At 39.4% G+C, this 14,630-nt stretch overlaps 1 protein-coding gene across 1 annotated transcript in view; it reads right to left on the bottom strand.

The window, feature by feature from the left end:
* The window catches only part of LOC126162580 (DNA polymerase delta catalytic subunit), a 137,646-nt gene that overhangs the window by 22,895 nt on the left and 100,121 nt on the right, over nt 1-14,630 (bottom strand). Inside the window, exon 12 of the mRNA XM_049919175.1 lies at nt 3,235-3,443. Within this exon, the coding sequence (XP_049775132.1) occupies nt 3,235-3,443 (209 nt within the window). The remainder of the gene's footprint in view (nt 1-3,234; nt 3,444-14,630) is intronic.

The raw sequence follows: 14,630 nt of genomic DNA, 5'->3' as shown, positions 1-14,630 counted from the left end.
ATAAAAAGATACCGCTCTCTGTAAGAAAGCAGGTGGATTCTTTTCCCAGTTGTTTATATTGTTTTACAAAGATCTTCGATAGTGTTATTTTTATGACATGTGCATAGCACATAAGAATCTCAAACACTGACAGTGTTTCTTCTGACTTAACTTTAGTATTTATTAATATTCCTTTGGTTATCAGGTGTTAATGAGCTACTTAGTTTACTTAAAAATTGTGCTAATTACAAATACCAGTAATTTTAGAACTTATTGTTCATATGAAAAATACCCAATACCTAACTTCCAGATAAAGTGGGTCAAAAGTATATATAAATAAGTGAAATATCCATATAGCTAATGTTGGAATATGATAGCAACTTTTGCACTCTTTTAGTTTCGGAGTAATTGCGTTTCACAGTTAAAACAGTGTTACTGAAATACATATTATGTTTTGGCAAGCTAGACAGCATAATTCAATAGCAGCAATACTGAATGGAGGGAGAATCCTACAAGAAATACAATAGAAAATGAATATAACCACAAGACACTGGATATTGGAAAACAAGTACAGACAGATAAAATTAATTACATTGATTTATTTACATTGTCAAGAATTGGGCAATAAGGCCCTCTCTCAGGCCTAATCAATCAAAACGAAAGGAACGTAACAACTTTCACAGTATTTGACCAATTGGGCTGTAATGAATGTCTCCAGACTTCATGCATGATTTAAAGGAGAATTGTTGAAAGATGAATTACAATCGTACAAATTTTGGACATGAGTAACCGTTAGGGCAATAATGTATGGACACTTTAAGGTCGCAGTTTTAGGTGCGGGTACTTTGAATTAGAGTTGTATAAAATACCAGTAGAAGTTGTGGCGGTTCAACTTGCTTTATTTATCTTCGTTTGTTGATTGTTCTCCTCGGTGTCGACTTACTGCATTGCTACACTGGCTGAAAAATGGGTTGTGGATTCTGACACCCACACTACTATAAATTACATAGCCGACAGGTGCTCAGTTGCGTTTCACAGTACTTTAGTTTTCACTTTACGCAACCTCCAATACTACACAGTTATATGGCCAGTACACTATTATTTAACCTTCGATAAGCCTCATTAATAGTTAGCAGGCAAAACTCCACACACTGCTACAATAGTTTATTGTTGAACACCTACAAGCAGTAAAACCTTACCACAAAGTTCACAGTTCTTGAAGAATAACCAGGCACATAAGGAGCAGACACTGTCACTGTTTTTCACATGGCCTAATTGTTTGACACTTATTCTATAGTTAATTTGAAGCATTTTTGTTGTTCTAACCAGCACAGGTTACTCGTCAGAGACTCAGCCGTGGACTGACCGTCTCGTGACCAAAAATCGGGCCCTTATATATCATCACAATACTTGCTACTGAAACTATATATTGTTCGAAGTTAAATTTACAGAAATTACAATTAAAACTTAATTCACTAAATTAACTGAATACATCTATAAATTGGTTGTTTTTAGCAGTTTCTTCTACTACGAAGGTTATACCAAATTATTTGTTTAAATCATGAAATTAATAAATATAGTTACATAGACAATACTTTTGACAAAACAGAGCTATCTCGTGGTTGATTATTCATAAAATCTAAGATGAATGTAGGGGAAATAATTTAATTCACAAATTTTGAACTGACCACAACTGTCTTATGAAATTACCTAAAAATGTCTTAAAGGAAGCCTGTGGGCTGTCTAGTAATACTAAGAACCCAGCACTTCGTGGTTCTGTTTGATTCCATTTCAACTGTGATTCGTATCTTGTAGTGTAACTGACTTGAGGATGTGGAAAAAATATATCATATCATATCATTGACTTGAGGATGTGGCTAGACCTGAAATGTATGCCTGTGTACCATTATCTATATCGGCAACGTATCTTTGGCACACGATTATCTTATCTGTCAAAGTTATTGTGCTACCTTTGCACCTGGGTAGGAATGGACTGTTAGCACTTTTGTTTAATGTTTGTTAATTATTATTGCATAAAAGTTAAGTATTTTTGTATACAAATTTGTTTGTTATATTTCTATTTCAGATCAAGAAAGTTGTTGTTCTCCTGCTGTATGACTTTTAACGAAACATAGCCAGCTTAATGACGGCATAATATCTACATGCTGATTTCACTTGAACAGACAGAATGAATAATCCAGTCAATATATACGAAACTACTATGTAATCAGCTGACTGTTTTCATTTGGTTGCACCCAGAGACTTGTTTCACTCAAAAGAATGAATGATTTAAGCAATACATGATTCTACCACTGAATGAGACAGTTGTTTTCCACAACCAATTGAATCAATTATTGTCGTTCGGTGACGGTGGTGGTGGTGGTGGTGGTGGTGGTGGTGGTGGTGGTGGTGATTGATTTGTGGGGCACTCAACTGTGACTGTGTGGTTATCAGCACCTGTATAAATTCCCTACCTTTGCTTAGTCCAAACTTGCCACTTTCATGAATGACGATGAAATGATGAGGAACAACACAAACACCCAGTCATCTCGTGGCAGGCGAAAATCCCTGACCCCGCCAGGAATTGAGCGTGGGACCCCGTGCTCGGGAAGCAAGGACGTAACAGCGAGACCACGAGCTGCGGACTATTGTCATTCGGTTGCTGTCATCACTACTGTTATGGTGCCATCTTTCAACAGGACAATGCTAATCCACCCAGTTGTGGCTCAGCTTGCCTCACAAGAGGCCAAAACAGCTTTATAACACAATTCCCAACTGAATCAATACACAGACCATAGTGGGTGCAATGTCATAGTGAGAGGTGAGCTGTTATTGCCAAGCTTTTTGTAAATTTGACTCGATTTTGTGCTCACTGACATAACATCACATACCCTCCCTTTTAACTTGTGAAATTTCATGTTGTGTCCTATTCCCCATCTGGGTACTTCACTTTTTTTGTCAGATAGTGTAGAGAGACTGGACATACTATGATGACTGATAGGGTATGGATAAAACAAATCATATGTAGAATGTGTTCAGTAGACATGAATTGGGAATAACATCAATGTATAAATGGTTAAAAGGACTGCAGAGATAAGAAGGCTGGAAGAAAGCAAATACAGGTAAGTCACTGGGAAAAAATATCAACGGATTTTGCCAAACAAAGGTGGAGAGAAAACAGATATTAAATTATAATTACTTCTACATAAATGGCAGTTATCTCAAAACAATGACGATTTTCTTGTAATTACATACCCTAGCCTATCTTTGGCTACACCTTGCAGCAAAGTTGTGTAGCACAGATTGTGAGCCATCATTATACTAGGATATAGTGAACTGAAATCAAGAGTTGCTATTGGATCACTGTAGTAGCCCTTTTTTGGTTCGATGACAGTGGCACCCTCAAACTGTTCTTCTTGTGCTCCTCCACCATATGCTGGCATTAAGTAATTCCTTTCTCGAGCCTGCAAGGAATGAACACAAAGATTATTTACCATGAAATGAGGAAATGAATAAAGTTATTAGAAAGAAATGGCTTTTATATTTTCACAATATTTTTCAGTGGACATGAAATGTTTAATTGTGGGAGGGGGCAGAGAGAAGGGAGTAAGAGCTGTGATTATATGGTCTCCTCTAGAGTGTCTTCTAGTTGTTCCATAAAGAAAGGACATTCCTAAAGGCGATCAAATAGATCGACAACTGCACATTACATTGCCTGGGACAGTCCTACAACTTCACAGACCAATTATCTTCACGACTTGCCGAAGAAGAAACTAAAAATGGAAGGAGTTACGGTAACAATTAACTATATAGTTAAAGCCCGATACATAGTATCAACACTGTTGCTTTATTAGAGTGGGGAGTGGTTTCAGGTGGAATCAGCAGGGGAGGGGGAGGGGGAGGGGGGGGAGGGGATAGGAGGAGGAAGGCTAATGTTTGGGAGGGACAGTTGGAAGGCAAGGGATGCTGATGGTTGGGATGGACAGTTGGAAGGGAAGGGTGATTGATAGTTGGGACGAAGAGGCAGAAAGCACACAGGATAGGAATGGGGCACTGGCAAGCCTGCCCTGGTGTAGGGGAGTTGCATGTGGGACATAAAATGATGTGGAGGAGTGCACCATGAGGGGGAGACATAACAGCAGAAGATGGAAGTGCAAGTGTAAACTGGGTGAAGTGGGGCATATGGGGTGGGGCGATGGCATGGAGAAAGCAATGGAGGTGGGTGTAGCACAGGAGCTAGTGGAGATTGACATCACAAGGACTGTGGGATTGGAGGATGTGTTGCAAGGACAATACCCATCTACTTAACCCAAATAACGCTGACATCCTTCTGCAAGTATGACATCAGTGGTGTTCAAATTATTTATTTCTACGAGTAATGCATTGCTGTGCTGGACTGTAACATATATTTAAATGAAGTACGTAGAGTCAGGAATGCACTGTGACAGTCATTTTGACACTAATATGTATAGTCATTGAGAAATTGTGTCTTGAACGTAAGTCCAGTTTCACCATGAACAAATTGACTGATCTTGTTATCGATAGGTACGTACATTTTCTTCCATATTGTGTCAATAATTCTGATACTATTAATATAACACCTTAGAGGAATAAAGTATATTATTTATATGGTTACTATACAATTGGAGGTTTTCATCAACTGTAATTCAATTATGTTTGCAGAAGGATGTCATGCTAATGTGTTGTCATTTTATACTCACAGAAAACTGCTGGAACTTTTGGACATTTTAGAAACCAACAATGATGAAATACCAAACAGTGGTGTGGATGTAACATCACATCCACCTCTAATTTAAGTTGATGATGTAAAAGATGGAGATTCTGGTGCAAAGGAAAATCCAAGTGTAGATACATTACCAGCAAGTCAATGCTACTGCACTTTGTGATTTGGGCATTTCAGCCTATCATAATGTGAATACAACACAAAAACAATCCTTAACCTGTGATTTGGTTCCAGGACCCACCAACAGTACAACGACAACAACAACAAAATGACTATCTAGGTAAAAGGTTCAAAAGTTCAAGAAAAAATGTAACTGGAATAGTGGAGAAATAGGTAATACAACACCTGAAAGACCTCAGTCCATTTTGGGAACATCTGTCCATTACTGTGTATGCTGTATGATAAATTCACATAATTTGTGCCTCATGTGTGGCGCCAATCTGTCAACGAATTGATGGTTTCTTATTTTGGAAATAAACAATTCATAAAAGGGAAACCAAACCGATATGGATTCAAATTCTGTTGTGGAGGCATCAGTGGTGGATACATTATTTGGATTAAATCTTACCAAGGAGCTGGCATGTGTGGTAAGGATTATGAAACCAAAAGTATGGGCTACACTGTGGTAATGACATATGTGTACCAGTTACTTCCTGCATGTTCCATATCGAATTTTCTTTGATAACCTATTTACCAGTGTTGAACTACTACATGACCTAAATTAGAGGGGCATGGAAACAGCTGGAACAATAAGAAGAAACAGAGTTAAGAATTATACTCTATCATCTGTACATAAAATGATAAAAGAAAACAGTGGATCAGATAAAGTTTGTTCCGACTTAGCATTAGGGATTTCCACTGTCCATTGTAATGGCAATAATGTTGTTACTGTAGCAAACAATTTTGACAAAGTTAAACCATTGCATACTGTAGCAAGATTCACCAGGAAACAAAAGAAAAGTATTAATGTGCCTCAGCCTAATCTATTACATTCCTACACTGCTCATATGGCACGCACAGATCACACTGATAAAAATGTACCACTGTACAGATGCTCTATAACAGGAAAACAGTGGTATTTCCCCATCATTGCACATTTCATAGACACTGCAGAGCCAAATGCCTGGGATCTGTACAAGAACAATGAAGAAGCCATAGATCATTTAACACATTTTGCTGTCGAATTGTCACTGCAATACTTGAAAACAACAAAAGAATGACTAGCAATGGAGGGCATCCTAGCAATAGTAATAGCAATAATAATAATAATAATAATAATAATGATGAGTCTCAATTTGATGGAAGGGAATACTATATTGCTGAATTACCAAAGGACGAGAAAACGAAAAAGAAGAAGCAGCTGATATGTTGAAATTGTTACAAAAAGACTACTACAATGTGCTTAAAATGTGATGAACCTGTTCATGTTTGTTGCTTTTTATCTTATCATAAAGTTGCATAAAACAGGTTTTTAAGATTATTTTGCTTATTTATCATATTCACTCCTCCCCATGAAAATGGGACCTTGCCGTCAGTGGGGAGGTTTGCATGCCTCAGCGATACAGATAGCCGTACTGTAGGTACAACCACAACGGAGGGGCATCTGTTGAGAGGCCAAACAAATGTGTGGTTCCTGAAGAGGGGCAGCAGAGTTTTCAGTAGTTGCAGGGGGACAACAGTTTGGATGACTGACTGATCTGGCCTTGTACCATTAACCAAAACGGCCTTGCTGTGCTGGTACTGCCAACGGCTGAAAGCAAGGGGAAACTAGGGCCGTAATTTTTCCTAAGGGTATGCAGCTTTACCGTATGGTTAAATGGAGACCTCTTGGGTAGAATATTCTGGAGGTAAAATAGTCCCCCATTTGGATCTCCGGGTGGGGACTACTCAGAAGGACGTCGTTATCAGGAGAAGCAAAACTGGCATTCTACGGACCGGAGTGTGGAATGTGAGATCCCTTAATTGGGCACGTAGGTTAGAAAATTTAAAAAGGAAAATAGGTAGATTAAAGTTAGATAGTGGCAATTAGTGAAGTTTGGTGTCAGGAGGAACAAGACTTCCGGTCAGATGAATACAGAGTTATAAATACCAAGTCAAATAACGGCAATGCAGGAGTAGATTTAATAATGAATAAAAAAATAGGAATGCGGATAGGCCACCATGAACAGCATAGTGAACGCATTATTGTAGCCAAGATAGACACGAGGCCCACACATACCGTATTTACTCGAATCTAAGCCGCACCTGATAAATGAGACTCGAAATAAAGGAAAAAAAAAAATTTCCCGAATCTAAGCCGCACCTGAAATTTGAGACTCGAAATTCAAGGGGAGAGATAAGTTTTAGGCCGCACCTCCAAATCGAAACAAAGTTGGTCCATTGTAATATGAGACACAATTTAGGTCGAATGAATGACGATACAGCTACAGTAGTTTGGTTCGAGTCGTAAACTTAGCAGTTAAGTTTTACCACGTAGTCATTGCTATGCGTCAGGCGCTCCGTCCGTATTTATACGGGTACCCTTCCTTTTTCATGTGCTTCGTCTGGTTTGAGTTGATTGCTTATTTTGCTTTGATCTGATAAGTGCTGTTTTCTTTGTTATAGGTGTTTGCATCACTCTAAGCTGAAAATGCATTACTGCATTGTGTCATGTATTGTTTGTCGCATTCTGATAGTGCGTGTTTACGGCCTGTCGCGCCTCGCGGCATGGCTTGCGCGCTACCGCCGCGTACAATTAAAAAACAAAGAGAGGAATCGTCTCATTAGCGAAACAATGGCAAGAGACTGCTATTTGTTGTTACTTACACTGCTGCTTTCTTTGATAACGATCAACAAGAATCAAATAATAGACTGCGTATGATAGAACATTTTCTGAACGAGTGTTAGGCGAAAATTTTTCTCCGTTTGAAAATCTTTGCGGCCGCTTCTTTATTACATCAAATTCTGCACAGAAATTAGAGTCATCTTAGATTTAAAAATCTAGTCACTTGCCGTGCTTCATTTCTGACTGTATCACTATTAGGCATAAGAATAATACGAATATAAACATGACACGATACGTATATTCTTCCGCGTCCGCTGTTGTCTCACTCTAGTTTCGTAGTTTATTAGGCAGACAGGATTTAAATGAGATAGCAGCAAACACGAAAGAATACATGGCAAAATGTTTGTATTCGTATTATTCTGATGGTGGAGAGAATACTGTATGTGATTCAAATTTCATCAGGTTCCTATTAGCAACCATCTCTTCTCACAGATAGGAAAAAATTCAGAACGTAGAGTTGGCCATATTGACAAACATCCCAAACAGTCTTGCCAGTCAGATTTTCGTAGTACACTGAAATTGTGCTACATTCGAAGATGAGCAATACGGAATTTGTATTTACTTCGTTGGATAATGTATGAAAATGCAGTGGTTGAAACTCGCGGCGGAGAAAAAAGCTCGTCTTCCACTTTTTTTTTTTTTTTAATTTATTTACTAACGCAGAGGTTTTGGCGCCAGTATTTATCTTTGTGCCTACAAAGCATACCCGCGTAGCGCTACATATATTCGACGGAAGAAGTTAGTTGTGGCAGCACGTACCAATATTTTTCATAACTTCCGCTTCCTTTGCACTCGATTCTAAGCTGCAGACGGTTTTTTGGATTACGAAAACCGGAAAAAAAGTGCGGCTTAGATTCGAGTAAATACGGTACCACAGTAGTACGAGTTTATATGCCAACTAGCTTCGCAAATGATGAAGAGATTGAAGAAATGTATGATGTGATAAAAGAAATTATTCAGATAGTTAATGGAGACAAAAATTTAATAATCATGGGGGACTGGAATTTGATAATAGGAAAAGGAGAACAAGTAGTAGGTTATTATGGACTGGGGGTAAGGAATTAAAGAGGAAGCCACTTGGTAAAATTTTGCACAGAGCATAACTTAATTATAGCTAACACTTGGTTTAAGAATCATGAAAGAAGGTTGTATATGTGGAGAGGCCTGGAGACACTGGCGTGTTCCAGATAGATTATGCGAGGGTGAGTCAAATGAGAACCTTAAATATTTTTTAAAATATTATTTACTGTGCAGAAGTGGTACAGAGCTGTATAACTTTTCAACATAATCTCCCACATGCTCAATGCAAGTACTCCTGCACTTACAGAGTGCATAAATTCCTTTAGCAAAAAGTTCTTTTGGTAGTCCGCGCAACCACTCGTGCACCGCGTGGCGTACCTCTTCATCAGAACGGAACTTCTTTCCTCCCATTGCGTCTTTGAGTGGTCCAAACATATGGAAATCACTTGGGGCAAGGTCTGGTGAGTATGGAGGATGAGGAAGACACTCAAAATGCACGTCTGTGATTGTTGCAACTGTTGTATGGGCAGTGTGGGGCCTTGCATTGTCATGTTGCAAAAGGACACCTGCTGACAGCAATCCACGTCGCTTTGATTTGATTGCAGGCTGCAGATGATTTTTTAGGAGATCTATGTATGATGCAATGATGACTGGTTCCTCTAGGCATGTAATGCTTCAAGATGACGCCTTTTTCGCCCTAAAAGAGAGTCCGCTTAACCTTCCCTGATGATGGTTCTGTTCGAAACTTCTTTGGTTTTGGTGATGAGGAATGGCACCATTCCTTGCTCGTTCTCTTCGTTTCCGGTTGGTGGAAGTGAACCCAGATTTCGTCCCCAGTAACAATTCTTGCAAGGAAGCCATCACCTTCTCGTTCAAAGTGCCAAAGAAGTTCTTCACAAGCATCAACATGTCGTTCTCTCATTTCAGGAGTCAGCTGCCGTGGCACCCATCTTGCAGACACTTTGTGAAACTGGAGCGCGTCATGCACAATGTGGTGTGCTGAACCATGACTAATTTGTAAACATGCTGCAATGTCATTCAGTGTCACTCGGCGATTTTCCTTCACTATGGCTTTAACTACTGCAACGTTCTGTGGAGTCACAACTCATTGTGCCTGACTTGGATAAGGAGCATCTTCCATTGAAGTCACACCATTTGCAAACTTCCTACTCCATTCATAGACTTGCTGCCGTGACAAACATGCATCACTGTACTGAACCTTCATTTGTCTATGAATTTCAATTGGTTTCACATCTTCATTACGCAAAAACCAAACAACAGAACGCTGTTCTTCCCTGGTGCAAGTTGCAAGTGGGGCGGCCATCTTTATACCGATACTGCGACGATGTGTGTGCATCTGCAGTATGCTGCCACCTACAGGTCATTCTGCATGCTGTTTGTACCACACTTACCAACTTACAGGATAACGGCGCGAAATTTCAATTTCTTATTACAAATTTAAGGTTTTCATTTCACTCGCCCTCGTCGCCCTCGTATAATGGTAAGACAGAGGTTTAGGAAATAGGTTTTAAACTGTAAGATATTTCCAGGGGCTGATTATCGACTCAAACTACAATTTATTGGTTATGAACTGTAAATTAAAACTGAAGAAACTGCAAAAAAGGAAGGAATTTAAGAAGATGGGACCTAGATAAACTGAAAGAACCAGAGGTTGTAGAGAGTTTGAGAGACAGCATTAGGGAACGATTGACAGGAACGGGGGAAAGAAATACAGTAGAAGAAGAATGGGTAGCTTTGAGAGATGAAATATTGAAGGCAGCAGAGGATCAAGTATGTAAAAAGATGAGGGTTAGTAGAAATCCTTGGGCAACAGAAGAGATAACGAATTTAGCTGACAAAAGGAGAAAGTAGAAAAATGCAGTAAATGAAGCAGGCAAAAAGGAGTACAAACGTCTCAAAAATGGCTAAGCAGGGATGGCTAGAGGGCGAATGTAAGGATGCAGAAGCATATATAACTAGAGGTAAGAAAGATACTGCCTACAGGAAAATTAAAGAGACCTTTGGAGAACAGAGAACCACTTGTATGAATATCAAGAGCTCAGATGGAAAACCAGTCCTACGCAAAGAAGGGAAAGCAGAAATGTGGAAGGAGTATATAGAGGGACTATACAAGGGATATGTACTTGAGGGCAATATTATGGAAATGGAAAGGACGTACATAAAAATGAGATGACAGATATGGTACTGCATGAAGAATTTAACAGAGCATTGAAAGACCTAAATCAATACAAGGCCTCGGGAGAGCTAGCCATGACACAACTATTCCATATGGTGAACAAGATGTATGAGATAGGCAAAATACCTTCAGACTTCAAGAAGAATATAATAATTCCAATTCCAAAGAAAGCAAGTGCCAATCTATCAGTTTAATAAATCACAGTTGCAAAATCTCAACAAGGGTTATTTACAGAAGAATGGAAAAACTAGTAGAAGCCAACCTCAGGGAACATCAGGTTGGATTCCGAAGAAATGTGGGAACATGCGAGGCAATATTGACCCTACGACTTATCTTAGAAGATAGGTTATGGAAAGACAAACCTACATTTCTAGCATTTGTAGACTTAGAGAAAGCTTTTGACAATGTTGACTGGAATACTCTCTTTCAAATTCTGAACGTGGCAGGGTCAAATACAGGGAGTGAAATGCTATTTACAATTTGTACAGAAACCAGATGGCAGTTATAAGAGTTGAGGGGCACGAAAGGGAAGCAGCGATTGGGAAGGTAGTGAGACAGGGTTGTAGCCTGTCCCCAATATTATTCAATCTGTATACTGAGCAAGCAGTAAAGGAAACAAAAGAAAAATTCGAAGGTGGAATTAAAATCCATGGAGAAGAAATAAAAACTTTGTGGTTTGCCGATGACATTGTAATTCTGTCAAAGACAGCAAAGGACCTGGAAGAGCAGTTGAACGGAATGGACAGTATCTTGAAAGGAGGATATAAAATGAACATCAACAAAAGCAAAATGAGTATAATGGGATGTAGTCTAATTAAATCAGATGATGCTGAGGCAATTATATTAGGAAATGAGACACTTTAAAGTAGTAAATGAGTTTTGCTATTTGGGGAGCAAAATAACCGATAATGGTTTTTAGTACAGAGGATATAAAATGTAGACTGCCAATGGCAAGAAAAGTGTTTCTGAAGAAGGGAAATTTGTTAACACTGAGTATAGATTTAAGCGTCGGGAAATCTTTTTTGAAAGTATTTGTACGGAGTGTAGCCAGGTATGGAAGTGAAACACGGACAATGAATAGTTTACACAAGAAGAGACTAGAAGCTTTCGAAATGGGGTCACTGCTATCTCCTGGCCTGGGACACAATGTCACCCTTCTGATATACTTTTGACAATCAGCAATACTTTAGGGTTGACTGAGACCACTCACCGAAAAGCAGAAGCATTGAAGTTGAGAAGGAAAACTTGCTAGTTGTACCAAAGCTAGCAAATTTTCCTTCTTTTGTGTGCACCAATCGATGACCAACTGCTTTTGCTCTTTGGTGTGTGGTTGCCTTTATGCCTAAAGTAATTTATATTCTGATACTTTGCTTTTGTCATTAACTGTAATTTAAATTTTGATTTTACAGATTGTATGAGAAACATAGATACTACAGCAACATAGAAGTCTGCAGCAGTTGTAAAGTAGTAATTTGAAAACAAATGGTTCAAATGGCTCTGAGCTCTATGGGATTTAACTTCTGAGGACATCAGTTCCCTAGAACTTAGAACACGTAAACCTAACTAACCTAAGGACATCATACACATCCATGCCCGAGGCAGCATTCGAACCTGTGACCGCAGCAGTCACACAGTTCCAGACTGCAGCACCTAGAATCGCCCAGCCACTCTGGCCAGCTAATTTGAAAACAGATCAATTTTAAACACGCCAATAACTGAGCTACCAAGCTTTTGACAATGTGAACATCACAGTATTAGACAAAATGCTTGTTTCAACTGGATTACCTCCCTACAGAGCACCTGTGAGCTAGAGACTGTGTCTTTGATAAGTAATCGAAACGTCCTCAGTCCTGGGTTCAAACCTCACTGAATAAAAATCATCAGCATTGGTGGCTGAAGACTTTGGCATAAGAAGTCATCCTCATTCAGTGAATGGGCCTTGTCAAAGATGGAGGAGGAGTGGACAGATGTTCAGAGTACTCTCTTGCCCTAAGGTGGGAAACTGCCCCGAAAGGCAGAAGAATCAGCAATGATCAACAGCATGAGGATGCAGAAGGCAATGGAAACCACTGCATTAAAGACACACAATGTGTATCCACAGGACATGCGGTCTGTAACAGAAGAAGTGTCATGATCATCTCTCCATTGGCAAAAGATTCTGGAATCGCCCCCATTAAGATCTCCGGGAGGGGACTGTCAAGGGGGAGGTGGCCATGAGAAAAAGATTGAATAAACAATGAAAGGATAATGTTCTTTGAGTTGGGGTATGGAATATTTGAAGTCTGAATGTGGAAGGGAAGCTAGAAAATCTGAAAATGGACACACAGAGGCTCAGTCTAGATACAGTTGGGCTCCGTGAAACGAAATGGAAAGAAGACAAATACTTCTGGTCAGGTGAGTACAGGGTAATACCAACAGCAGCAGAAGATGGTACAACAGGAGTAGGATTTGTTATGAAAAGGAAGGTAGGGCAGAGAGTGTGTTACTGTGATCAGCTGAGTGATGTTGTCATTCTCACCAGGGTCAACAGTGAACTAACACAGAGAATAGGTATACATGCTGACCTTGCAAGCTGAAAACCAAGAGATAGATAATGTATAGGAGGATATTGGATGGACAATTCAGTACGTGAAGAGAGAGAGTCACGAGGCACTGGAATGCAGCTATGAGGGGAGGGGGGGTAGAAAAAAGGTTAGCGGAGAAGATGGGCTTGATAATAGAAATGAGAGAGGAGAAAGACTAATTGAGTTCTGCAACAAATTTCAGATAGTAATGCCCAACACTCTGTTCAAGAATCACAAGAAAAGGAGGTATACTGTATTGAACGAGAGATACAGGAAGATTAAAGTTAGATTTCATCATGGTCAGGCAGAGACTGCAAAATCAGATACTGGATTGTAAGGCATACCCAGGAGCAGATATAGACTCAGATCACAATGTAGTAATGATGAAGAGTAGGCTCAAGTTTAACAGGCTAGTCAGGAAGAATCATCAATTCAAAAAGAAGTGGGATACACAAGCACTAGCAAATGAAGAGATATGCTTTATGTTCCCTGAGTCTACAGATACTGTGATAAGTAATTAAGAATGACACTACATAAATATGATGGATGTCTGTATGATGATAGCCAAATACCAATAAAGAATAAAAAAATACATATGAGAGTGGTTTGAAAAGTTCTTGGAATCACCACGAGAGATCAGTGCCAGCGCAACGAGTTGTTCACGTAACGAACAAGATTTTTTGCACCTGTTTGTGACTGTAGATGAAACTTGGGTGCACTACTATACCCCCACAGACAAAACAACAATTAAGGCAGTGGAAACATGCTGAATCTCTGCCACCAAAGAAAGCAAAGACAATTCCTTTGGCAGGAAAGGTCATGGCATCAGTGTTCTGGGATGAGAAAGGGATTCTGTTTGTAGTTTATCTCCCCACTGCGCAAACAATTACTGGAGAATACTATCCTAACCTCCTGGAAAAATTGCAACAAAAGATACGTGAAAAAAGGCCAGGTTTAGCAAGGAAGAAAGCCATCTTCCATCAAGACAATGCACGCCCGCACACATGTGCCTTTGCCATGGCAAAATTACACAAACTAAGTTATGAATTGTTGCCACACCCGCATTATTCACCTGATACGGTTCTGTCAGACTTCCACCTCTTTCCTTGGCAGACAAGATTCACTTCAAACAAAGAATTGATAGCTGGAGATGACAATTATTTTGCAGGCCTGGAGGAAACTCATTTCTGAGATGCGATCAAGGCACAGGAACATCAGTGGACCGAGTGCATTAATCTACAAGGAGACTATATTGAAAACTAAAAAAGTTTCCATGATGTAAGTACTTTTTTCCTATTCCGT

This window comes from Schistocerca cancellata, chromosome 2 (genome assembly GCF_023864275.1).
Source record: "Schistocerca cancellata isolate TAMUIC-IGC-003103 chromosome 2, iqSchCanc2.1, whole genome shotgun sequence".
Lineage (NCBI taxonomy): Eukaryota > Metazoa > Arthropoda > Insecta > Orthoptera > Acrididae > Schistocerca > Schistocerca cancellata.
The sequence above is the reverse complement of the archived record's forward strand: the minus strand, read 5'-3'. Positions and strand labels throughout refer to the sequence as shown.